This window comes from Juglans regia, chromosome 8 (genome assembly GCF_001411555.2).
Source record: "Juglans regia cultivar Chandler chromosome 8, Walnut 2.0, whole genome shotgun sequence".
Lineage (NCBI taxonomy): Eukaryota > Viridiplantae > Streptophyta > Magnoliopsida > Fagales > Juglandaceae > Juglans > Juglans regia.
In genome coordinates this window covers 13,910,838-13,938,350 of record NC_049908.1, presented here as the reverse complement: position 1 = coordinate 13,938,350, position 27,513 = coordinate 13,910,838, and the positions used below count along the sequence as shown (strand labels likewise).

The following is a 27,513-nucleotide window of genomic DNA, read 5'->3' as shown; positions in this document are numbered from 1 at the left end:
TTAGTTTTAGTTTTAAAGATATGATTTTCTATGCAAGAGGATTTCAGTTTTTGCCTAAGATATGATGTTTTTGAGTTAGATCCATTTTTTTTTTGAGTTTTAGCCATATGATTTTAAATTTAATGGCTGGATCTTCTTTAGGACACATTTTTAAACCATGAGATGTTTTAGTTTGAAGATCACATGTGTATAAGCCATGGATCAAGAATTTGATCAAAATTAGTGGAGAGAAAAGTTTATGTTTTGGACTAAGTTCAAAACCAAAAACTCTAAGTGTTGTTTTGTGATTTTTGGTGGCTTTTATTTGATGATTTAAAGCATGGTTGATCTTAGGATGATGTTATGAATATGTTAGAAGTAAGATTTGATTTTTCAGAATTCTTGGAGATGTTTTTATTAAGGTCAAAACTTGTAATTTAAGGGTTTACTTTTTGTTACAAAGTTTGGGTCTTTTTACAAAAAGTTTGATGTTGATGATTAGCTTTTCTTAATGGATATTTTAAGTGTATTTTTAAACTTAGGATAGGAAGATCCTTGTTACAAAATTTTGGTTCAATCATAGGTTTTGAAGATGGAAGAAATTGCAACCAAAATCAAGAGAAATGGCCTATGTATGTTTCGGTCATTGTGAGTTTTCCATAGTTGTGATTGGTTTTAAATTTTTTCTTAGTTGTTATTTGAGTCTAGGACAAAATTTACATGAGGAATGTAAATTTTGGTAATTTTTAGAGTTAGGATGTGAAATCTTTAAATTAGGGATAAAATGGTCATTTTACTCTAAGTTGTCCCTCTTCACTTTTCTAATTGTTAGTAATTAATTTCTAACTTTTAAGAATACACTCTTACAGTTCTTCGTGTTTCGCACTTTACACTCATAGGACGCGACGATCAAGGTAAGTTAGCTTTTAACTTACTATTAGTTTAATGTGTATGAGTGATAAGTAAGGGAACTAAATTGTATGTATGCATGTTATCATATGTGCCATGCCAAGTCATTACATATTTTTCTGTTACACATAATTTATTCTGTCATGAATTATTCATCTGTTACACAAGATATTCTGTCACGTATTGTTATACATTGCAAGTATGTCATGTTAAGTTAAGTATGCCATCTGTTACATGTATTTCATGTCACGTAATATTCACTGTCACATGTTATGCCATGTTAAGAAATGTTGTCTGTTATATGGTATGTCATGTTACGAAATATTGCATGTTACATGTATGCCATGTTATGAAATGTACTCTGTTACAATTATGTCTTGAAGTATGTCATGTCTATCGTCTTACGTTCATTTCACGTTATGCTCCATCAGGACTTCTGTCTTTTATGTCACGTTCATGTTACGTCACGTTACGAAATGTCATGTATGCCAGTTAAGTTATTCATGTCAATCACGACCCTAAGCGCTAGGATGGGGTAATATCCTAGTGGAACTCCTTTGTTCACCCTAGAGTGTCTAAATAGGTGTGAAATTCCCTGGGTTGACGAAGTACAGTCAACAGGTTGCGAATGGAACCTAATTAGCTGGTCACCGGAGTGCGTCAAGCACTAACGCTGATGGAGCCACACTTTATATTACATGTGTCCACAACAAGTGTGGCACAAACAAATAAGTCATAGGGCCACAACAACTGTGGAGCATACACTACTTGAGACATAGCAATTGTGACACGTAGAATACGTGGGGCCAATCCAACTGTGGAGTACGTATTAACGCACTCACAGCTGGTATGGAAACCTGTGATGTGATGCGGTAATCGGCAGCGACACAAGGCTCAAGGGGACCTGTGTAGCACCCATATGGTCACTTTAATGATTAAGTCTATTGAATAAGATTCCAAGTTCATGCATTTCACGTTTAAGTCATATGTCACGTTATGTTATGTTCAAGTTTACGTTCACGCAATCACGGTAATCCCATGAGACAAGAATATGTTTCAAGTTCATGTTATGTTATGTTCACGTTTACGTTATGTTCCAAATTCACATTTATGTTATGTCATGCTCAAGTTCATGTTCAAATTATGCATGTTCACGTTCATGTTATGTTTCAAGTCCATATTATATTTCAAGTTCACGTTCATGCTATGTTTCAAGTCCATGTTATGTTTCAAGTCACGTTCATGCTAAGTTTCAGTTTCAGTTTAAGTTATGCCAGTTATGTTATGTTGTATGTCAAGTTATGCTATGATTACTTATGATTTGATTATGCATTCATGCTTTTACTGCCATACATGCATCATTAACATGTGTGGAAGTTTTCTATTAACTTGCTAAGATTTGTAATCAAATCTCACTGTGGTAGTCTCAACTACCATTTCCCCCGAATGGTAAATTTTGTTACAGGATCTGAAGGAGAACTGGGAATCGACCAACTAAAAACGGTCGACTAAGCGACGGTGCAACGCAGATGGTAATACAGTAGTTACCTCAGATTACTACTTGTATTTGTGGAGTTCAATCTCCAGCACTCTTTTGATCACAACCATATGGACTATTATTGTGATCTTAGTTGTTTAGTATGTCGTTAAGTATGAAGTATGTTTTTAAGTATTTGGGATATTTCAATTTGGTGCATAGTATTGCTAAAGAAAAATTTTATTATCCACTGCGAATATTGCATAATGCTATATGCATGTTAGGAACATTGCATCTTATATGTCATGAACGGGGGCATGTAACCTTGTGTTGCATGTCTCAACGCTTCAAATGTCCGTTCGATCCCAAGCGGAATTTGGGGGCGTCACAGTTGAAGTAGAAGTGACGTAGTGAGATGTCAGGTGAAGTGACAAGGTCACAGTGTAGCTTGAGAGTAGTCTTGAGGTACGTGACATGGCAGGAGGTATAACTATGAATAGTGTCATGTCGTGTCAAGTGTTGGGATGAAAGCATGAAGAGTCATGTTGGTCGGGTTAAGAGAAGGTTGGTATCAGAGTATGGGCTTGTTTACACAAGCAGGTGATCAACGTGTTATATGTTGATATTAAGTGATAAGGAGGTAGGGTACATGTGTAATCTGGTGGGACATATGTGCCGGACAAATTTACCATACATAATGGGTAATCTATCCTAAGCATAGATATACGATGTTTGAGCCTCAGAGTTGGCTTAAAGTCGTGTGATATGCATGGATAAGAATGATGATGACGATGAGGAAGCATAAGCTCGAATGTAGGAAGTGACGTATGTATTGTCTAGGATTGGGACGCATGACTTAGTCGGTTTGAGTCATGCATCAGGATGAGGTTAATAAGAAAAATAAGATGAAGGTCTTAGTGAGTCATGCATCGGGATGAGGTTAATAAGAAAAATAAGAGGAAGGTCTTAGTGTTTTAACCCTAAGGTGAATCATGGAGGCTCACTTCAAAGGACATGACCTCGAAGTAGGACGCTGAGTTTAGAAAAGGTAACCTCAAGGAGGACACAGAAAGAGAAAACGTGATAAAGAAAAACATAGAAGACCGGATATAAGTAGAGTGTGTCATAGTGAGGAAAAGTCCAAGTGAAGTGTAGTTTATGTCTTCTAAGTTTAGTTGCTTATGCACTAGATAGAGAATGGCAGTAAGATTATGTGTATGCATATAGGTTGACATTTGACACACACATGAATGGACTGCATGAAATGAGTATGGTTTAGAGTCCAGGTAAGTATTATGTTCATACTCCTATAGAATTTTCTAAAAGATATGAAAATGAAAAATAAATGTTTCTATTTATGATGCTTTACGAAATGAAAGGAAATTATATTTTATGAAAAGCATGCTAAGTGTTTAAAAGTATACATATGTATGGTCCTTCTTGGTAGCCCCTTCTTATGCACCCCAAAATATTAATTGTATGCATGTGAATGGATGATTATACGCAGTATTTATTGTATGTATTTTCATGAAATGAGATATGAGGCTCATGCCTTATGCTTTAAATGACGCGAAGAAAATGTTTTAAAATGTCCCCATGAATTGATGCTTTATAGATGCCATAAAGATGATGTTTAAACTCATACTTTTAAATGGCGTTTTTCCATGAATGAACTATTAAATGAAAATGACTGAAAAGAAATGTCTGAAATGAATGGAAGAAAAAAATGACTGAATAAATGAATGTTTCAATGTATGAAAATACGTAACGGCTGTGACTGAATGAAAGGGTACCAAAGGAATGGGCAAATTGCAATGTTGGTTAACTAGTACTAGTAGTGCACCCAGTGCTACCCCCTGACTGAAAGGGGTTCTCAACTCATAGCTACCGGCAGAATCCAAGTCCAAAGGAAGATGCTAACCCGAACACACGGGACGTAACAGTGTGTACCGGCCAAAGAAAAGTGCTAAGAAAGAATATATGAATGCACTGAACTCTTTAAGAAATGAAAGCACTGACGGGAGAAATGTTTTACAAAAAGAAAACCTTTGTTAAGAAAAATCCCGCCTAGCGATGTTTTCAAAATTGATGTATGTCTCATGTACGTATAGTATGTATGGAGTGATAAATGCATGACTGAAAACCTATGTTAGTATATTTTAACTGTATGAAGTAATGCTTATTAAGTATTCGACTCATTTTAGTTTTTATGTATGCCCCTCCCCCCACAAGAACTAACTGAGCAGAAAGCATCAGAACGGACACAGCCCAAAGGAAAGAGCACGGAAGCCTAGGCATAACATTTTGTATGAAAGACTTTAACTTATAAAGTTTAATGTTTTTCGTTGTAACCCTTTAAATTAAGAAACACGGTTTATTTTAGAAACATGGAGTCTTTTGTATCCTGACATGGAACAAAAAGTTATTTTAAAATGAACGGTAATTCCCGTCTCTTTTTTTAAAATCATTTTCTAAAGGTCCCACCACAAGGGCAGACGTTACATAGTGGTATCAAAGCAAGACCCAGGTTATGCTAGACTTTATAAAATTCTTTCCAAAATAAAAGACAAAAAAAAAAAAATTCCAGAGAAAGAAACCTTTTGAGAAGAGAATTGCAAGTGAAGGAAAAATCTAGACTAATGTCTTCCCAAGGCATGTCTAGTCCTACAATAAATATAAGAAAGTATTTTTCCTTTGACTGTTATAGCATTTTATAAGTATGACATAAACACTGCATGCATGTCAAAATGGCACCTACTAGGAAAGGTCATGTTAAGTGCATGTCATGAAGGAAGTAATAGAGAATGAACGTAGCTAGAAGAGGAGGGATGAATAATGAGATGTTAGGAATGTATAGAAATAGTCTCATGTTATGAGAGGAATAGACTAGAAATGCTAGATGGACTGCGATAGTTAGGTAATGCATGAACGATCGTGAGCTAAGCAAGGATCGAGATGGAAGATGAGATGACGACTTGAAGCCTTGCTGGCAAGAATCTTAGTGTAGAAGGTATGAGCGCTACATGATGGATAGGCTCAAGTATTTCGAACTGACTTTAAGCATGTCGACGGAGGAGTGACAAAATGTGAGGGCAAAATTCTATACAAGAACTGACTGAGATGCTGAACGCGCGCGGAGACGCGTGAAGACAATGCGAGGACTAGTATAAACGGGTCCATAGTAAGGGTAAACAAATTCTTAGGACATTGCGTGAATTCCTAGAACGCTAAGGAAATTTAGAGGACGAAATTTATTTTAAGGAGGGGAGAATGTAATACTCCGCTCATTCTTTCTGACGTAAGAAAATTCTAAGAACGGAATTTATTACAAGGAGGAGAGAATGTAATAGTCCACCCCTTCCCTCTAACGACTGCGAGTTTCGTTTTACGTGTCGAACCTCAAATGCGTGTTTTTAATGTTAGTAGTTGACTCTTATAGTAAGCCCAGTATTTTAAAGCCCTCAAATATTTTAAATGTTCTGAAAATATTTATATGGGTATTTCTAGTGTTATTGAACCAAGTCTGATATTAAGTAAAACAATTATAATATTTTTTAAGAGCTCCAAAAATATTATAATTGTAGAAAATAACTTTATCAATGTGATTTTAGTTATTTAAAATATTATGAGATTTAAATTATACTAAAAGCTCTAATTAATTAAATGGTTTTATTCTCTCAAAAATATTAAACAAGAGTTCATAATTTTATTAATGATAAAAGAATATTATTTTATAAAGTAAAGTTTAGTTTAAATAATATTATATCTTAATACCTCTCAGTACTTTTAGTTAAGCTAATGTTTAAAATAGATAATATATTTTGAAAACCACGAAAAATTAATTTGTTTTAAAAAATCCCCTAAGAGTGATGCCCTTCCCAAAAGCGGGTGGCCAACAAGCCGCCCTACGTTGGTTTGGAGGTGGCCTGCAATGTGTGCCGCTACCACCTCTTGTGGTTTTCAGAACCATCGCAGGGTGGCAACAACCCAACCTGCGAGGGTGGAGAACCTCTCCCTCTACCTACGGCCACCAGCCTATATATGACACCCATTCCGCTCCCAAGGGTTCTTTGTATATTATTTTTAATAAAACAATAAGCACATTTTAGTTTTTATGGGTTTCTAAATATATTTAAATTTATTTGCTTATTTTCTAATTTTTAAAATTAATTATTAAGATAGTTTAATTTGAACTGGATTTTCAAAAAACCTTACATATATCGAGAGACAGAAGTACCTGTAAAGGGTTTTGCCAATCCAGACATCATCTTGGCCACCATACTGTTCTAAGTAGAATCTTGTCTCCACGCGGGGTAAGCTTGCATACCATGGGAATTGCAGTGCATACCCTACCTGTTTTATATCGCTATTATCATTAACTGCGCGCTACATCATCAACAGATATTGGATTTTCATAGGTTTGAATCTTGGAAAAAATTATTCCTAAATTACTGTAGAAGAGATATTTAATGATGTCACCGCATATATGTTTTATGAATAATATTAAATATTGTTGGGCTTACTTTATGAAGTTCTCTGTATCTAACCTACGTATTTTAGAGAATTTTATAGAGCATGTGAAGATTATAAATTTTTTTAAGAGGGGATTCGACTCTATATTTATAGAATTATTAATAAAATTTAGGGGCATTTTGAAATTTCAAAAAATCTTGGCCCCTCGTTAAGGCCAACTTGGGTTCGCCAATGAACTTGAAGAAATCTTAATACACAGCAATAAGAGCCGGTTTGGATTGAGATGTGAGTTGAGATTATCTCACTACTGTTCACTATTATCTATTCACAAATTTTAACTCACAAATCTCATTTCCGAATCCACTTCTTTATTTCTAAGTGCTAGTAGCCTTTTGACATGACTATCAAGCAGCCAAGTAATTACTTTTTGCCATTTTGTTAATGAATATAAAATAAACATCAATTTATGAAATCAGACGGATCGACGGATCATATTATATACCTCGCCAGATAAGTCCTTCATAATGATCCATTTGTCAAAGAGCTGATTAGCAGCTTGTCTTTTTCTCAAGAAGTTGGATGAGAATTGCTTTGCATCCTCAAGGATTCTCTCTCCTGGAAAGAGCACCTGAGATGCCCTATACAGGTTAAACATTCCTGTCACAGCCTGTGTAGACTGCCCGCCAATGCAGAAGAACTCCCCACCTTTCTCAAAATGCTGGAACACATCTGTCATGATCATGTCAAAAAAACATAATTAATGCTAATTATATTGAAAACATCGATCATATTGATCCCTATATATATTGGAACGGCCGTAGTACCAGCGGAAACCTCGTGGCCATGCAATCTAAGTAACCTAAATCCCATGGCCGAGTCATCAATGTCATAAACGTCTGAATTTCTCGCCCAGCATATCCCTTTATGTGTCCAATATCTGAAAATTTGAAAATTAATAGATATTTTTATCTGAGTTGATAACTAATTATAAAATACTCATGTAGTGGCATGGGTCAAATTATATATATATATATATATATATATATATATATATACCTGGAAACATAATTTATACATTCCTTGATCTCTAGCTGAAAGTATCTGGAAATTCCTAGCCGCTTCAGCCGATCCACTGCCCAAATGTGTTCAAACAAGTCCACCGGATACACGTTGGGGACTAAAGGCAGAATGAAGCTTAGAAAAACCGGAAAGCAATAACGTATTCGAATAAAAAAAAAAATCAATTATTACAAGAGAAAGACAATTGAAGAAGTTTCTATAATATCAATATGTAATCATGAAAAATGCTTTAGCTATAAAGAGATTTTATAAAAATAAACTCATAAATTGACTTGGTTTGGTGTAATACGTTAAATTATAAATCTACTTTCGTAGTAGATCACCATATCATATGAAATCATGTCATTTATAAGTTTACTTTAATTAATTGTTGAAAAGACAGTCTTTACCTCCACCATTAAACCTCTGGACCACCCTTTTTAAGTAGTTCAAACAATTTAGGTCTTTGGTCTGCATGACTGCAAAGGCAGTGGAGGAAGGTGAGAACAAGAAGGACCCATGTTGGCACTTTAGTTTAAGAAGCTTTTCCCAGTCTAGGTCTGGCATCCCTTCCAAGCTATAGAGCAGAGTTGTGGGCACTTTGTGCAAGATGTCCCTTGGTATCCTATCGCAAAAGACAATAATCAGGAATGTCGACCTTTTTCGAATTTTTGAGTGTAGTTTGGGCAAGGAACTGAATCTACCTTTCGATCTTTACATTTCTCTTTGCATATATATCTTGAAAGACAGGAGAATCGTACGGTACTTCAATGTTTAAACTTCGAGCAATTTCCACAAGCGAAGGAAAAGCAACTTCAAAGCCAATTGGCATGTGCTCATCATTCTCGGATTCAAGCTTTGACATATTTTCATTCAAAAATGAAATTCCTATTACAATGGCAACCCCACGTTATAATATATATATATATATATATATATTGGGAAGTAAATCGGTTCGGTCCAGGGAAGATGGACCGAAACATCATTTTCTCGAACAAGACCAGACTGGAATATCACCCTAGTGAACCAAACCGTTAGTTATTGGTCCGATCCACCCATATCGATCAGGCTAATTTCAAATGGGGGCCCAATCATACAAAAAACTCTATCATTCTTAAAGCATGCAAAAAAATCCAGCAATCTGGATTTTCGGCCTATTAGTATAAAAACAAAGCTTACAAAGTTTATAATTTTGAATGATACAACTATTTAACTTTATTTGGACATTTTTTTACTTAAAAATAACCTAAAAGAAGTTGTTCAAATTATCAAAATTGATAATTATATATTAGTTAATTAATAATTATATATTTAACAGTTTATATTGTCAATAGTCATAAGTTAGATGAAAATTACATAATTCACTTATATAACTACTATATAAAATAATATATATAATTTATAAAAGAAAATATTTAAAAATATATATTTGTAGTTCTGTTGGTCCGGTCCTGTCTTGGGTGAAAAAATCGCACCCTGAGACTGGACCAAAACCCATTCGGTCCCACAAATAGAGGATCGAAATTGACCAAACAAGTTTTCAGTCCGGTTCGATCCTGACCAAGAATTTTACAACCCTATATAATATATATATATATATATATATATATATATATATATGTATACTCTAGAATAAAAGAGGTTATAGTCGCATGAAGAGTAGATTTTGTTTGAGTTCGCATTATCCCATTTAGGCAATTACGTTTTTGCCCTCATTTGTACAATTACATTTTTGTCCTATAATTCATTATTAAAAATACAATTAAATTTTATTTTATTCTAATCGTCCCCACACACCACATATATTTTTATTTTTTTATTATTTTTTCCTCTTATCAAATATGTGGTGTGCAGATAATGACTAGAAGAATTCAATTAGTTTAAGAAGAATAAAAAAAATTAAAATTAAAATAAATAAAAATAAAGTGGTGTGTGATGTGTGGTGTGTGAGGATGATAAGCAGAGTTTTTCTTGCACAATTACGTTTTGGTCCTCTAATTCATCATTAAAAATATGATTAAGTTTTTTGTTATTCTATTATTAGTTAGAATAAAAAATAATATTTATAATGAACTTAAAAATAATCTAAATTAAATATGTTGGTTTATTGAACTTTTGTGGAACAAATTAACAGCTTAGGATTTTTTTTTTATATTTCTTCTTAGATTTAAAAATATATAATGGTATTTTTCGTATATAAAATTATTTGAAAAAACTTTACAATTATAGTCATATTATTTTTCAAAATAATTCATAAAAAAAAATCATAGTTATTGGACTAATAATATTTTAATTTTAAAAAATTCAATTAATATTTTTAGATTCCAATTTATGCATTAGTTTATAATTGGACTTTTATTTATCATATTCACTATTTTATTTTTATGGTAACAAAAATAGTATTTTAGTAAGACCATGCTTTATTTTCTAAGATCCATATTGCAATTCCATATTTGAGAAAATTAATAATATTATATTTAAGTTCAAAAATAAAAATATTTTCTTTAAATTTAAAGAATTAAATTTTATTGCCATAGGATATCGTTTAAACATAATAATAGTTGTCTTCATATTATTTATCTTAATAATGAATCATATTGAATAATACTTTTTAAACAAATATTATTTTTTCTTATAAATGTTTTCTTATAAGATCCATATTGAATAAGTTTTTCTTATAAATGAAAAAAAAATTATACCTTTTTAAATTTGAAATGAATAGTCTAGTTTTACATTTATCGTTCCAATAAGAATTATATATCTAATAGTACTTTTCTGAAACAAATAAAAATAATATTATTTATTTTTCATTTATAAGAAAAACATTATTATTATTCTTATTTATACGTCTGATTGGTTATATAACCAGTGGAGCAATATATCTTCTATTATGATTTCAATAAAATGAGTTCTAAATATTTCATTTGCTATGTATTCAATAATTTTACATTTTCTGTTTCTTTCATTTTTGTTGTTCTAATTTACATTTTTTCTGATTTATCATATTTGTTGTTCTAGTTGATATGTTTCTTAAAATTCATATTTTCCATATAAAAAATACAGTAGCATTTTCAACAAGAAATATGTGCCTTGCACATAAGCTCTTATTTAGTATTTATATATATATATATATATATATATATATATATATAATAAAATCAATCTTTTTTTATCAATTTAAACTTTTGAGATAGATGATGATTTCACGTGGTATCAAAGCAAAATCCAATATTTAAAATTTGAATCTATACTTTATTTTATTTAATTAAATATTTTACATGTTGAATTACTCATTTTATTTCTCAAAAAAAAAAAAAGCCTGATAATTAATACCTTTTTGGTACTTTTCAGGAAGAATATTCCATGATTTTAAGGCAATAACGCAGGCTAAAGTGTTGAGTATCCGATCATAAGCGAGGAAGATTTCACCATCGCCCCATGAACCATCGGGAAGCTGATTGTTGGCAATCCAGCGAAGGGTAGATGGGAACTGAGGAAGGCCACTTCCATTGACATCTTGTACAAGGGCAACCCAGGCTGTGTCATAAGCCGAAATGCTGATTTCTCCATCATTCATCGACGACAACATCCGTTTGATGGAGTCTACGCGTTCCTGTACGTACATCATGCACGTATATGATTTGATCAATGAACGTACAAATCTCTCCCACTTCCTTTATAAAATAATTAGATTCAACATAAAATAATAATAATAATAATAAAAAACCTATTCTTTTTTAATGAGACTCTATTTTTTACTAAGAGTTTATACTATATTTGTTTATTTAAAATTTATATCTAGCATTACTATTTTTTTAAAAATACTACCAGTAAAACATACATGTCACATTAAAATCATAACTACATACTTCGAATACCGATATGAAAAAGTTAAAAAAAAAAAATTATCATTAAAAAAAAGTTAAATGTACGGTTGAAAAAGAAAAAAAAAAAAAATTGTTCAAATCACCTTGACATCATCTGCTTCCCTATCCGTGTGACCCTCTACAACCTCACGCCACTTTATGACCGGCAGATCTTCATGTTGAAACCCATCTGAGTTTTGGAGATATTATATATAATTGGTTTAACTATATAAATGCATTTCATATAAATAGAAGAGAAATATTTTAGTCACACTTTGATTTTACAAAATCAAATTCATAAATGATGTGACTTGATCATATGATACATCCGATTAAAAATTTATTTTTATTATAAAGTAGATCTAATGTATAATAAAAAATTTCGTTAATGTGTAAATTTATTTTTATTTTTTCTACAACAGCTGTACGTGTGCATGGTATAGATTCATTCTAGTACGGCGTCCCGTGCTCGTATATACCTTGACCAGTCCCGGGTTTGGATATAGGGCAGCATCTCAACGGAGAGTTTGGTCGCTTGTGATCTTTAGCCCCCAATGACCAGACACCTACAAAATATGATAGCGATGCAAATAACACTAGCAGGTATATTATTATTATCTATACAGCTACAAATCATGTAGTCCTCTTGATAAGTGAATGCTATTATATTTTGGAATTACTTTTTGTATGATAAGTACTACCGGTAAAAAAACAAAAACAAAAAATCTACAAAATTAAATTAAAAAATCGACATGATTTTATATACGAGAAAATATATGCATTAGTCACTATTTATTTTTATACTCTATATCTTTAATTTTTTTTTCATAAGATGTGAGTTTTTTTATAGAGTATGGAGTATAGAATAGTGAATAGTAACTTATAAAAAAAAAATCTAAAGTTAAAATATTTATAACTTATAACTTATAATATTCTTACATGAAAGACTTGAGCAGGGTATTCATAAAATATTCTTACATGGGTATGGAAGCTGCAACGCTCAAAAACAAGTAAAAATTATAGACTTTATATGATTTGCGAAGGTGAAGAACTTACACTTGAAGGACAAGCAAGATCGTGGTAGGATGCAGGAAATTGCAGGAGAGAGATGGAAAAGGTTTGAATGCGAGGACATGATCTTCAGGCATACCAGATGTGGAGAGTGAGACTGGAGAGTAAGGTTTAGCGAAAGTGGGAGCATTTCAGAGGAGACTAGGAAAGGAATAAGTGGACGGAAATGAGTTCCGAATATATTGATCTTGGGAAAGTTATAGACAAAGTGAGGAAAAAACCCCAAACGTCTTTGTCAAAATAATTGCCAGAATTGGTAATTGCCAGAAATTCTAGAAAAAGTTTTCTCAAAATCTGCTGCCACATAATTTTTACGTCGTCATAATGACAAACTGCGACAAAAAAAAAAAGGTTTTTTTAGACGAATATTTTTGTGACATGATTTTTTTTATTTTCAATTTTAAGAGTATAAAAAGAATTTTTATCTTATAAAAATTATTTCCGTCTCAATTCTTACTATTTCAAAAGCCTTAAAGTAAAGTTTAGTATGTAAATTCATTTACTCGCATTAAACTACTTCCACTTAGATTACGTTGACATTTTCTCTATTTATCTCCAAAAATAATCGAATCCACCGACACTCTCTCTATTTTTCTCTCTCTTTCTTTTTAAAATAATATTAAATAGAAGTCATTATAACAATATATATTTTATACTTACCGTATAACTACTTTTAATTAATTGTTTCTAATATTTACTTAAAAAGATACTTAGTTTGAATGATATCACATCATATATATATATATATATATATAAAATGAATATTTTCAATAATAATTTTTATTTATATATTTTTTTTTAATTATGAGATCCACTAACACTCTCTCAATTTCTCTCTCCTTTTCTGTTTATTTGCCCGACTCTCTCTCTCTATTTCTCTCTCATTTTAATTTGAGGGACCATTGACCCATTGACTCTCACTCTCAATTGTGTTTGGCGCCAGAAGAAAAAAGTTTCGTTTTTATGATCAGGTAAACAGTATAAAATAATAATAAAATTCTTTTTTATAATTTTTTATAAACATATTTAAATTTATTTTAATATTTAAATATATTTTAAATTTATTTTAAATAGATTTCATCGAACTTATTCAATAACCTTAATTTATTATTATTCATAAAAAAAAATTTAACTCATTCCAACATCTAAACTAAACTTAAAATTCATCTCATAAAATAATTTTTAAGTACGGAATTTAAATTTAATTCGTCTCTAAACATAGACCGACAAAGTCGCTAACCATTCGAATAGGACAAAATATTCTTAGGTGGAAAGTTATAGTCAAACTGCGGAAAAAACGGCAAACATCTTTGTCGAATTAATTGCCTGAATTGGTAATTGTCAGAAATTCTTGAAAAAGTATTTTTGACCAATTTTTTTGGGACCAATTAAAACTCATCTCACAGAATAATTTTAAGGGAAAAATTTAAATTTAATTCATCTCTACATGACATTGAGGAAAGTCGCTAACCATTTGAACAAGAAATATTACATTCTAACGAGATATTTAGAAACGAATAATTTTGTCCTCAATAAAATGTTCATTCGACCATGTACTAAGCCGTTCGCTCAGAAAAGAATAACCAATCAAACGAATATCAGTTACATTCAATTGAATAATTATCAGGGTAAGTTATTAAAGTTAGCTAGAAATTGACTTAACATTCAAACGATTTTATTTACAATTTTTGTGTATGAGCGAAATTTTATAAATAAAATAAATAGATCAAATTTAAAAATTCATCTTCATACAAGCTCAAAATCTTTTCATCGTCTCTTTAAAAATTGATAATGTTTTTTTATATATTTGATTGTTCAAGTTTATTTTTTGTCATATTTTAATGACTTTATTTCTATAAAATATATGTCTTGTATTAAAAGTAAAATATCTAATTACGATCTAATAAAATTATATGATGTATCATATACCGATCGTAATAGAGAATGGACTCATCCTGATACCTGTAAAAATTATATAAGTAATATTATCTTTTTTAATTAAACATATTTGAATATTTGTAACAATATTAAATCTTTCTCTTATGTGTAGGAAAAAATAGTTGCCGTACATACTAAATTTGCGTCTGATCAAAATTTCTAAACAAGTGATGTTGACATTTTTATAAAAATTCTGGGTCCACCACATTTATGATATTTTGAGGGGTTTCTATTGTTATGTTGAGCCTTCTAGTTTGCCCTCATTGTCCAACAATGCCTCCAACACTTTTAGATCATTAGAGATAGCAAGGTATGACATCGATGAAATGACGACAAGGCAGTATGAGTTAGAGGCTCAAATGAAGTAACAAACAAACATGTAAATGCTATTGAATCAACAAGAACATCAATAAGAGGAGTTCATGAGAGAAATGCAACTCCAAATACATATGCTTATGCAACAATTCAGACTTCAATGCAACTAACTTACATTATACATAATTTACAACTCTTTATGTATCATGAACACTACTGTTTTATTTATTTTGTTCATACTTATGAGACTACGTTTATGTTTATTGAAAAAATTGTAATGTATTTTTTAAGATATCATGTATGTGTATTTAGTTTTTCATTATTGGGTAAAATCAAATTCTTACTGTTCGAACGAGCAACAACCGTTCGAACACAATTAGTCAAACCATTCGAACAATCGCAAAGAATATTCAAATGTAATCCATAATCGGCGTTTGAACGTCAATTGGATACCGTTCGAGCATAATAAATGTTCAAATGCTTTCTGACGACGTCAAACAATACATCTACTTTCGAAGACTATATTCCATGTTCGAACGTCATTTCCTAGTAAATCATTCAAACATATCATAATCCAATCAAACATTCAACATAATATGTTCGAACATAGCTGTGTTTCGACTACTAAATTTAACGTTCGAACGTGTTTCCATGTCAATGCGTTTGAACAAATTTATTTCGATCGACCACTCAACCCAATGCGTTCGAAAAAACTTCACGGTCGAATGTAATGATATTATCAATTGACTTTATATCTTGGATGAAATTTAATCGTCCAAAAAATTTTTTTGTTGGAATGCTATAGAACGGTTTTGTTCAATTTCGTCTCCAAAATCATTTTTTAGGATAAAATTTAAATTTTCATCCCAAAAAACATTTTGGGATAATGATATTGGGATGACCTTGGGATGATTTTTTATCTTCCCATAAAGAGTTTTGAGACAATATCGTAGTTTTTTTAGATGAAAATTTTCATCTCAAAAACCCTAGGTTGTAGTAGTGACATCTAATAAAAAAAACCTTGTGTCTCTTTTCATTATGTATAACTTGCAAGGAGAAAATTGGAGACAAACATATATAGCGTTAAAACTATTTACCCAATCCGACTCGACTTTTCTCATCCGACCAACCCAAAATGAAATGGGTTGGAAATGGAAATGTTTCAATTCAGTTTCGAAATAATTCAGATCGGGTATTACCCAATAACCAAAACGTAAGTTCAATATTATGATTGTTTCAGTACTAACCTGATGACTTGAAAGCATGTTTGTCCTTGGACAGCAGTGCGTTTAGAGAAACATATTCACTAAGTTATTGGCCACTAGTGTAAAAACTTTTATTTGACTCTTGACTGGTGATGTGTTTAATATGCGAGTTAGCTTGTGAGCAGGCCCGTCCATAAAGGAAAATGATACACAATATTTTTTATATATTTTATATAATTATATTTTAAATAAAAGGTATTTTTATAAAATATTTTATAAAAATAATATTATTTTATAAAAATATTCTCATTTTATATATCAATATTGATGTACAGTTTAGTATGTAAATTCATTTATAAGAAGATTTTTTCATTAAAATTCATCTCACAAAATAATTTTTTAAGTACGAAATTTAAATTTAATTCGTCTCTAAACACCGACCGACAAAGTTGCTAACCATTCGAATAGGACAAAATATTCTTAGGTGGAAAGTTATAGAGACAAAGTGAGGAAAAAACCCAAACGTTTTTGTCAAAATAATTGCCAGAATTGGTAATTGCCAGAAATTCTAGAAAAAGTTTTCTCAAAATCTGCTACCAGACTAAACCGTTCACTCAGGAAAGAAATAACCAATCTATTGGAGTGTAATCGATCCGGTCCGGTTTAGTTTTGGATAAAATCTAAGATCGAATCGGTATGTACCGGTTTTATATTTTTCAAAACCGATTACGTACCGGTTATCCTCTTAAACCGGTACTTTCGATTTTTCTGGTTTCCGATCTGGTCCGGTCTGATTTTTCGATTTTTTTAAGCCTATTGGTATAATTATAAATTATATATTACTATTAGTTATAAATTATATATTTAATATTAGTATTAGTTATAAATGTTTATATATATAATATTTTCTATAAAACTTATATATAAAAATATTTTTTTTTATATTTTTTTTATCAACTGGTCTGGTTCAATCCGGTCCGGTCCAAAAAATCCCTGAACCGGAATTGGCCGGTTTTCACATTTTAAGAACCGGTCCCGGACTGGACCGGTTCAAGACCGGTAAAACGGGTCCGGTCCGGACCGGTTTTCCGGTTTGAATTTACACCCCTACCAATCAAATAAATATCAATTACATTCATTTGAAAAATTGTCAAGGTAAGTTATTAAAGTTAGCTGGAAATTGACTTATCATTCAAACGATTCTATTTATAACTTTTATGTATGAGCGAAATTCAAACAATACATCTACTTTTGAAGACTATATTCCATGTTCGAACGTCATCTCCTAATAAATCATTCGAACATATTATAATCCAATCAAACATTCAACGTAATATATTTGAACATAGTTGTGTTTCAACCACTAAATTTAACGTTCAAACATTTTTCCATGTCAATGCATTTGAACGAATTTATTTCAATCGACCACTCAACTTAATATGTTCGAAAAAACTTCACGGTCAAATGTAATGATTTTATCAATTGACCGTATATCTTGGATAAAATTTAATCGTCCAAAAAAAGTTTTTGCTAGAATGCTATCGAACGGTTTTGTTCAATTTCGTCTCCAAAATTAATTTTTGGGACAAAATTTAAATTTTCATCCCAAAAAAAATTTTGGGATAATGATATTGGAACGACCTTTGGACGATTTTTTTTCATCCCATAAAGAGTTTTGAGACAATATCGTAGTTTCTTTTGATGAAAATTTTCGTCTCAAAAACCCTAGGTTGTAGTAGTGACATCTAATAAAAAAATCCTTGTGTCTCTTTTCATTATGTATAACTTGCAAGGAGAAAATTGGAGACAAACATATATAGCGCTAAAACTATTTACCCAATCCGACTCTACTTTTCTCATCCGACCAACCCAAAATGAAATGGGTTGGAAATAGAAATGTTTCAATTCAGTTTTGAAATAATTCAGATCGGGTATTACCCGGTAACCAAAACTTAAGTTCAATATTGTGATTATTTCAGTACTAACTTGATGACTTGAAAGTATGTTTGTCCTCGGATAGCAGTGTGTTTAGAGAAACATATTCACTAAGTTTTGGCCACTAGTGTAAAAACTTTTATTTGACTCTTGACTGGTAATGTGTTTAATATGCGAGTTATCTTGTGAGCAGGCCCGTGCATAAAGGAAAATGATGTACACAATAACTTTTATACACTTTATATAATTATATTTTAAAAGAAATGTATTTTTATAAAATATCTTATAAAAATAATATCATTTTATAAAAATATTCTCGTTTTATAATATTATTATATAATATATTATGTGTATATCATTATTAGCATAAAAGGGCTTGGCCCAATCAAACTGAAAGGCCCCGATATGGGCCCACTTGACTAAAGTCGGGTTTAACGGGTCAAAACCCATAACGGGTTCATTTCATCTAATATTGGTCGAAACCGATCACCCGAAAAGAACAAGCGCCTGCTCCAGAGCTTGTCGACGTTGACGCTGGGGCAGTAAAACTTGTTGAGGAGCTTGTGGAAAAAGTTTGAGGATCTACACAAACAAAGTGGATTGCATGCCAATTCTGAGACAAAGAGGGCCTTGGAGGGTGAGAGATTACTTGAAGCTGCAAAACTGAGTGCAAAAGAAATGGATGATAAGATGGCTTCCCTTCAAGAAGAGCTCAAGGGCTTGTATGACAAGATTGCTGAAAATTAGAAGGTTGAAGATGCACTTAAGACAACTGCAGCAGAACTTTCTACCGTCCAAGCGGAATTGATGCTTTCAAAATCCCAAGTGCTAGACATAGAGCACAGACTTTCTTCAAGAGAAGATCTTGTAAATGAACTGACCCAAGAGGGTCTGCAGTGGCTAACGTTGGAAGTTTTTGGGAGATTTAGGCAACTCAGCAAGGAAAAAGACAAAATAACTAACGGAAATGTAAATGGTTTCTAAAAACAGAAATGGCAGGTCTTCATTCTTCAGTATCCACGATTTCCTTTCCTCCCTTTGCATGTGGTTCTGAATTATTCTCCAATACCGGAAGATGGAGCGTAAAGATTTACGACTCCCATCTTGGATAAGTGAGTGTTGAGAACTGTGGAAGACAAGGCTTTTGTCATGGTGTCTGCAATTTGGTGAGAGCTGGGAACATAATGAGTGCAGATGCTACCCTCTTTGATTTTATCACGAATTAAGTGGCAATCGAGCTCGATATGTTTGGTTCTTTCGGGGAAGACAGGGTTCGCAATGATGTGGAGAGTAGCTTGGTTATCACAGTGAAGGAAAGCTGCTTGGGGATGAGGGACTTGAAGGGTGGATAGGATGAATCGTAACCATGTTAACTCGGAGCAAGCAGCAGCCATTGAGCGATACTCTGCCTCTGCCGATGATCGGGAAACAACCGATTGTTTCTTGGACTTCCAAGAGATCATGGAAGAGCCAAGAAAAATGCAATAGCCACTTACAGATCTTCTAGTGTCTGGACATGAAGCCCAGTCTGAATCACAGTAGGCTTCAAGTTGAAATGAGGAAGAACGAGGGAGAAGGAGGCCTTGACCAGGGGTACCTTTGAGATATTTGAGAACTTTATGAGCTGTCAGGAGGTGTGTATCAGTAGGATTAGCCATGTATTGGCTTAAAGTTTGAACACTAAAACATATGTCAGGCCGAGAGATAGTGAGGTACAATAAGTGACCAACCAATCTTCTGTAAACACTAGGGTCTGATAATGGAGTACCTGTGGACTTAGTGAGTTTGAGGTTTTGTTCCATAGGAACTTTAGTGTGTTTGCTGCCTAAGGTACCCGAATCTGCCAAGATGTCCAATGTATACTTCTTCTGACAAAAATGTATTCCTTTAGAGGATCGTGCAATCTCAATGCCAAGAAAGTACCTCAATGGGCCAAGATCCTTTATTTGAAACTTGCTGTGCATAAGGGCCTTTAAATCATTTACAATAGTGAGGTCATTACTTGCTACAAGTATGTCATCGACATACACAAGTAAAGCAACAAAGATGCCATTTGTGTCTCGGGTGAAAAGGCTATAATCAGCCTTTGATTGAGAGAAACCAGATTCAATTAAGGCATTTGAGAGTTTAGAATACCACTGCCTTGATGCTTGTTTGAGGCCATATAAGCTTTTGAGTAACTTGCAAACTTGATTGGGAGAACCTTTGGTGTAACCGAGAGGCTTGTTCATATAAATATCTTCATGTAAATCCCCATGTAGGAAGGCATTATTTACATCAAATTGATGTAAGTGCCAACCTTTAATTGATGCAATAGCTAAGAGACATCTTACTGTAACTAGTTTTGCAACAGGAGAAAAAGTCTCTTGATAGTCAACCCCCTCAAGTTGATATAGCCTTTAGCTACTGATCTTAACTTTAGCCTTTCAACCCTCCCATCAGAGTTGTACTTAATTTTGTATACATACTTGCATGCAATAAGTACTTTTCCAGGTGGTAAATCAATGAGTTCCCAAGTGTGATTTGCTTCCAAAGCAGCCAGCTCTTTGTCCATGGCTTGACACCAACCCAGGTCTTTAATGGCTTGTTTGTAAGTCTGTGGTTCAATGTGAGTGGAAATAATGGTGGAAAAAGCTTCATATGGAGGTGAAAAAGAATTATAAGAAAGTGTATAATGCAAAGGAAAACTTGTACCTGATGAAGACATGAGCTTCTTATTCAACTTTGGAATGGGAGTAGTAAGAGTAGTCTGTTGACAATGGAAATCCTGCAAAAAACTGGGTGCACTTTGAGTTCTAGTGGACCTTCGAAGTGGGATATGGGAGGTTGAAGGAATAAGTGGAGAAGGAAAAGAGTTTGGAGAGTATGAGTGGAGGTCCTCTGGAAGATTTGGAGCAGGTGGTGGTTGAGTGATGGGAGAAGAGTTTTGGGAGTATGAGTGGAGGTCCTCTGGAAGATTTGGAGCAGGTGATGGTTGAGTGATGGGAGAAGAGTTCTGGGAGTAGGAGCTGAGGTCCTCAGGAAGAATTGTAGCAGGTAATGGTTCAGTGATGGGAGGAGGGGAATGATGTTGTTGGTGAGAAGAAGAAAGAATGGGATGTGGCATAGTGAGAAGGGGGGATTGTAAGAATAGAGAGGAAGATTCTGTGTTGGGTTTGTGGGAATGAAAAGGAAATATGGTTTCATGAAATTGGACATCTCGGGATAAGAAGATTTGTTCAGTTTGTAAATCCAGTAATTTATAGGCTTTTACTCCAAAAGGGTAGCCTAAGAAGATACACTTTCTACCTCGGGGATTGAATTTCTTCCTTCCATGGGATAATGTAGATGCATAAGCAAGGCATCCAAAAACTTTTAAATGTTGGTAATGGGGTGGGGTATGGAAGAGGGTTTCATAAGGGGTTTTATTTTGGAGAAGAGGGGTGGGGGTTCTATTAATAAGATAAACTGCTGTTAGAACACAGTCAATCCAAAATTTGAGAGGAACATTTGATTGAAATCTCAAGGCCCGAGCCACATTCAAGATGTGCTGATGTTTTCTTTCTACTGTCCCGTTTTGTTGAGGTGTTTCAACACAACTCCTTTGGTGTATAATGCCTTTGGTTTGATAGAAATCTCTCATTTGGAATTCAGAACCATTGTCACTCCTAAGTATCTTAACTTTTGTTTGAAATTGTGTTTCAATTAGATTGCAAAAGTGACAATACAAGCTTGGGTTTCAGATTTATTTTGAAGCATATAAACCCAAGTTGTTTTAGAGAAATCATCGACAATTGTGAGAAAGAAACGAGAACCGTCAACAGCAATGGTGGAGTTGGGACCCCAAATATCACAATACACTATATCAAAAGCATGCAAGGATGAATGTTCAGAGTGTGGAAATGGTAGACGATGCTGTTTGGCTAATGGACAAATAGAACATGGCATTTGATTATGAAATCTCAGATTGTTTGTTACAATAGGGTCATTGATTAAAACTAATCTGGAAGGGGAAATGTGATCAAGTCGATAATGCCATAAATCATGAAAAGAGGCTGAATGAGTAGCAGAAGAAGAAGGGAATTGATCTTTGTGTATGAAAAGAGGCCAAGCATCAGTGAGAGCAGAAGGTGACACCTGTGAACTAAGTAGATGATAAAGTCCTCCTCTAACTTCACCCATCCCAATCGTTGTCCAAGATGCTAGGTCCTATAGGAAACAAGAATTGGACAGAAATATGAGGCAACAGGAATTATGTTGGGCAAGTTGTTTGGCAAAAAGTAAATTAAAATGGAAAGAGAGTACACACAAGACATGATGAAGCACTAAATTCTTAGAGAGTCTTACAACACCAGTATGAGTAACAGGAACTGTTTCTCCATTAGGTAACTTGACTTGGTAACAAACAGTTGCTGTTATGGATGTGAAAAGAGAGAAACAACAGATCATATGATCTGTTGCACTTGTGTCAATGATCCAAGGTGAGGTGTGTGAATTGTGAAATTGTTGTGTGTGTGGAAGCACAAGTGACCATACCAAAAATTCGAGAGGTGCTGACATGATTAGAAGATGAAGAGGGAGAAGGTTGTGCAATAGAAAGAGAAGCCATGGATGAGCTGGTATCCTTTGGATGCAAAAGAGCAAGAAGTTGCTGATATTGGTTCTTGGTAAGAGCCATTGATTCAGTTGGTTCATCCTCATGATTATCCTCTGAAAGAGCACGAGAGTGATTGGCAGCTGCTGCAAAATTTCTAGTTTTCCAGTGGAGCTTGTGTCCAGGAGGATAGCCGTTTAATTTGTAACATTTGTCAACATTATGGCCAGTCATGTGATAATGTGTACACAATAGAGGTTCAGTATTACCAATCTTAAAACAGTTATCAAGAGAGTGGCCTGGAATCTTGCAATGGGAGCAATATGGTCGATTGTTTTTCTGGTAAGTAGAGTTGGTGATCTTGGCATGATTTTTGGTGGGAATGTAGGTAGGTCTAGCTATCATGGCCATAAGATCAGAAGGGCCAGAGTTGGAAATCATCTGATGGTGGCGTTCTTGTTGTTAAACCATAGAAAATACACGGTTAAGGGGTGGTAAAGGGTCAAGGAGCATGATCTGTTCTCTTGTGTTTGAATAAGATTCAGACAATCCCATGAGGAATTGAATGACACAATCACAATCGTAACGATCATGAAGAACTTTCAATTTGCCACAATCACAATTGGGCAGCGGGTCATATATGGCAAGCTCATCCCACAAACCTTTGAGATGACCAAAATAAATGGTGACAGGGTCCTGGTTTTGTGATAAACCAGCTAAATCTCTTTTAAGTTGAAAAATACGAGGACCATTTTGTTGAGTAAAACGATCCTTAAGTTCCATCCACAAAATTCTGGAATCATCAACTAAAGTAAGACTTGATTTCATAGAGGCACTTACAGAGTTTTGTAACCAAGAAACAACTAAATCGTTGCATCTCTCCCAAGCTTCAAGAAGGGGATCTGAGGAATCAGTGGGTTTAAGAATCGTGCCATTGATGAATCCAAGTTTGTTCTTTGCACAAAGAGCTCGGCTAGCAGCACGTGACCAGCTAACATAATTGTCAGCAATTAAAAGGTCAGAAACCAATGCAGCAGCAGGGTTATCACCATTCTCAATCCGGAATGGGTTGAAAGGGTCTGAGAAATTGAGGTATCGTTCAAGGGAAGGCTTGTCGTTGGTGGGTTTAAGAACATCATCCTCAGTATTGGTTGTCATTGGATCAAGGGAACTCTGGTACCATGTAAGAAATGGAAATGCAAGGAGAATTTGCGGAGGAGAAATTCTGAAATGAAGAGAAGAAAACTCTCTGTATTGAATTATTTACCATAGCAAGTGTACAAGCATGTATTTATATACAGTTGCTAAAAAATATTCTAACTGCCTATTTCATATGGAAAGACAATACTACCCTTTATATACAACTCAGCAAGGAAAAAGGCAAAATAACTAACGGAAACGTAAATGGTTTCTAAAAACAGAAATGGCAGGTCTTCATTCTTCAGTATCCATGATTTCCTTTCCTCCCTTTGCATGTGGTTCTGAATTATTCTCCAATAGTTGGAGCCTCCATTTTTTAGTTCCAAAGTTTGGATGGGCTGATTTTGGGAGATGTTGGAGTTACAAACAACACAAGATTGGAGATGAAGCTCTCCATAGAGGTAACGTCACAAAGAAGATGTTGTCTGATGAGCTCCAAGGTTGAAGATTCCAGAAAAGACGCCAGGATATTTCTCTAATTAAAAATAAAAAATAAAAAAATTTTAAAAAATCGACAATTTTAACCCGATCCGAATCGACCTGGTCGGATCGGGTCTATTTCATACTGTCTTGTCACCAGGTCGGGTTAGTTTGGATCCAAAATAGCTTTGGGCGAGCTGAGTTGCAGGCCTACTTGTGAGCCTTATTATGTTTTTAACTTGCTTTATTTATTCAGTCAATAGATGAATTTTGTATTTTTGTTAAGAGTTACATACAGTTCAAGGTGTTGTTGTGGAGCATATATTGTAAGCTGTATTTCTAAAGGTGCTGTTGGGATTGTACATTGTTCAATTACAGCAGGTTTGGTAACCAAAACAAAACATAAAATTCTCATTTCATCTCATCTCATCTCATCATTACACCTTTTTCAAATTTCCATACAAAATATAATAAACAATTCAACTTTTTCAAATCTCAATACATGCACTTTTTTTAAATTCTAAAACAATAATAATATTAAAACATAATATTTTAAACTTCAAAATAAAACACAAAATTCTTATCTCACCTCCCAAACCTGTCCTTAGTGTACTCTTTGTCTTGAACAATAAGTTTCTCTTATTTGTGTAATTTTTCTTTCTTTTCTAATCATAATTTAATAGCCAAGAAAAAAAACAGAGAATATTATGCTCTTGGTGCTGTCTTTGTGTTATAGTTATGTTGCATGAGTGTTTGTTCTTCATACTTACAAAACATTTTATCATTTTCAGTTAGGCCAATTGTATGAAATATTATATTTTAAGTGGTTTTTCATTCAGTTTTGCTGATATTGGCAATGACTTGGGCTGGATGAATGAACCCCTTAATATACATTACTGCCAAAAAGTTTTGCAGCCTAGGATTTATCTACAGCAGTATTCTTTTGTTTTGTTGTATTATTACTAGTATAATATGAAATGATGTTTAGGGTACGTTTGGATGATAAACACATCTAAACTCATAATTATAATTTTTTCAAATTTTAATACAAAATTTAATAAACAATTCAACTTTTTCAAATCTCAAAATAATAATAATATTAAAAAATAATATTTTAATAATATTTTTTCATCTCAACTCAACTCAATTCAACATCCAAACGCAACCTTAAGAGATTTGCATCTTGAAATATGTTTTATGGCCTTCCTTTGTGCTTTTCCTTTGCCGTGTCTTGGAACCTAATCTTTGTCCTTAGTTGAAAAAAAGAAGACTAAATCAGGTGGTTTCACTTATAAGTCTCCAATTCGGGTCAGATTGGGTCGATTTGGGTGAACAGTCCTACCAAAGAGATTATAGGGCTTCTTCATTGAGATTATCTTGAGTCAATTGGAGACTTAGGCCCGATTTGAGTATACAAAACCATCTCATCTTTTATTTCATCTCATCATTACAAATTTTCAAACTTTCACATAAAATATAATAAATAATTTAACTTTTTCAAATCCCAAAATAAAAATTATATTCTAATAATATTTTATTTAAGTTTCAACAAAACATCAAATCTCATCTCATTTAAACTACGTAATCAAACAAGGCCTTATAGTGGACAAAATGTTTCTTCTTATCTTACTTTTGGTATTATTATTTATTTTTAGAAAACAATCAATATTTACTAGATCTGTAGTGTTTTTATTCGCATATGTAAGATTGTTTTGTTTTGTTTGCTATTGCTAGCTTTAATTATTTCGGATATATAAAACCATTAATCCATTAATGGACTTTTCCCAAAAATACTTCAAAAGCCCAAAAGAAGTTGTATGTTATTTTTCAATATTTTACTACGGGCCAAAATAATATGGGTCTTATATGGATCGTGCACCACTTTAAAGAAGGCTTAAAACGGAGCCCAAAATATTTGTTTCCCAAAGCAGGCCCAAACCCAGGATTTGTTCTATTTTAATGCCAGTCGGAATGGGGGCCTGCCTTGTTCATAGTATCTATAAAAATAAGCGACAAACAAAATAAATCATTAAAACGAGTTAAATAGAAGAGACAAGAGTGGGGAGAGATATTCAGTTGTGGTGCGAGACTCATGCACCGACGAAAACAGGCAGGCTATGTACTTTGTATATTTGGGTCAGAGGGAGAGTAGTGGCCATTGGAGTTCGTGAGGATCGGAATGCAATAATAAATAATTTAATTTTTTTAAATTTTATATAAAATAATATTAAAAAATATTAATTTTAAAATATTTTATTTAACTTTTAATTTTTAATTTAATTTTAATTTATTTTATCTGAGTCTTGACCAAAAGGAATTGGCAAAGAGAAGGAGCTTGAGAATAATGAATCAGTGATGGAGAGAGAAAGAATGGGGGAGGAGGGATTCGCTTGGGCAGACAAATGAAGGATACGTACGAGAGAGAGAGAGATTGAAGAGAAATAATGAAGCCTTACAAAAATAAGAGGGATAATGGTATAGATTAGGAGGTATGTGGTCCATGTCTCCTATCCTTGCTGTGAGAACCACTGTTCAACTGAAGTGATCGAAGGTTTGTCTGATACAACTTCATATTGTCCTTTCTTTCCATCATTTATAACAGAGGGATAGATTAGCCGGAGGCATGTGGTCCATGTCTTCTTGCTTTGTGACAAATGAACATAGGGTTTAGAGGTACAACGTAATCTTGTCCTGTCCTTCATCTTTTCCTCATTTATGTTACATTAACTTGCCGATATTATTTTGATTGTACCTAAGTATTACACACACAAACACATATATCCAGCTAGCTCGGGTTTTAAATTCAAGATATCTTCAAAAACACGAAACCGAAACGGCTCCAAAATGGATGCTTTGTTGATAATATGTATTTTTCAATCGTTTTCCTGCAATTTCGTCTCACTTTTTGTTAGCATAATGAAAAAAACCCTTAGGTCCATAGCCTTCCATCCGCTTACAACCGCCACATGTGCCTTCGCTTGGTCGGCCATCTGCCTACACTTTACGGCCACCATTTTCAAATATCCCTTTCAACTGGTGATTGTGGCCCACGCGTCTTGATGGTTTTGTGTCTTCTTCTACAATGTAGTTTGT

At 33.3% G+C, this 27,513-nt stretch overlaps 2 protein-coding genes across 2 annotated transcripts in view; both read right to left on the bottom strand.

The window, feature by feature from the left end:
* Nucleotides 1-12,929, bottom strand: part of LOC109018449 (ent-copalyl diphosphate synthase, chloroplastic-like) — an 18,694-nt gene extending 5,765 nt beyond the window's left edge. Inside the window, exons 1-10 of the mRNA XM_035692773.1 lie at nucleotides 12,820-12,929; nucleotides 12,243-12,329; nucleotides 11,868-11,953; nucleotides 11,231-11,510; nucleotides 8,602-8,785; nucleotides 8,308-8,522; nucleotides 7,895-8,015; nucleotides 7,663-7,775; nucleotides 7,341-7,567; nucleotides 6,603-6,718 (exon numbers count right to left, since the gene is read on the bottom strand). Of these exons, the coding sequence (XP_035548666.1) occupies nucleotides 6,603-6,718; nucleotides 7,341-7,567; nucleotides 7,663-7,775; nucleotides 7,895-8,015; nucleotides 8,308-8,522; nucleotides 8,602-8,785; nucleotides 11,231-11,510; nucleotides 11,868-11,953; nucleotides 12,243-12,329; nucleotides 12,820-12,898 (1,508 nt within the window). The 5' untranslated portion in view covers nucleotides 12,899-12,929. The remainder of the gene's footprint in view (nucleotides 1-6,602; nucleotides 6,719-7,340; nucleotides 7,568-7,662; nucleotides 7,776-7,894; nucleotides 8,016-8,307; nucleotides 8,523-8,601; nucleotides 8,786-11,230; nucleotides 11,511-11,867; nucleotides 11,954-12,242; nucleotides 12,330-12,819) is intronic.
* A 6,353-nt stretch (nucleotides 12,930-19,282) lies between these two features.
* On the bottom strand, nucleotides 19,283-20,458 carry LOC108981261 (uncharacterized mitochondrial protein AtMg00810-like). The gene has a single exon (XM_035692772.1). It carries the CDS (start codon nucleotides 20,456-20,458, stop codon nucleotides 19,283-19,285), a length of 1,176 nt encoding a protein of 391 aa, XP_035548665.1.
* Nucleotides 20,459-27,513: the final 7,055 nt, after the last annotated feature.

What these genes read in the sequence shown, in the direction of transcription:
- LOC108981261 (XM_035692772.1), bottom strand. Translation starts at nt 20,458, where the DNA reads ATGAACAAGCCTCTCGGTTACACCAAAGGTTCTCCCAATCAAGTTTGC.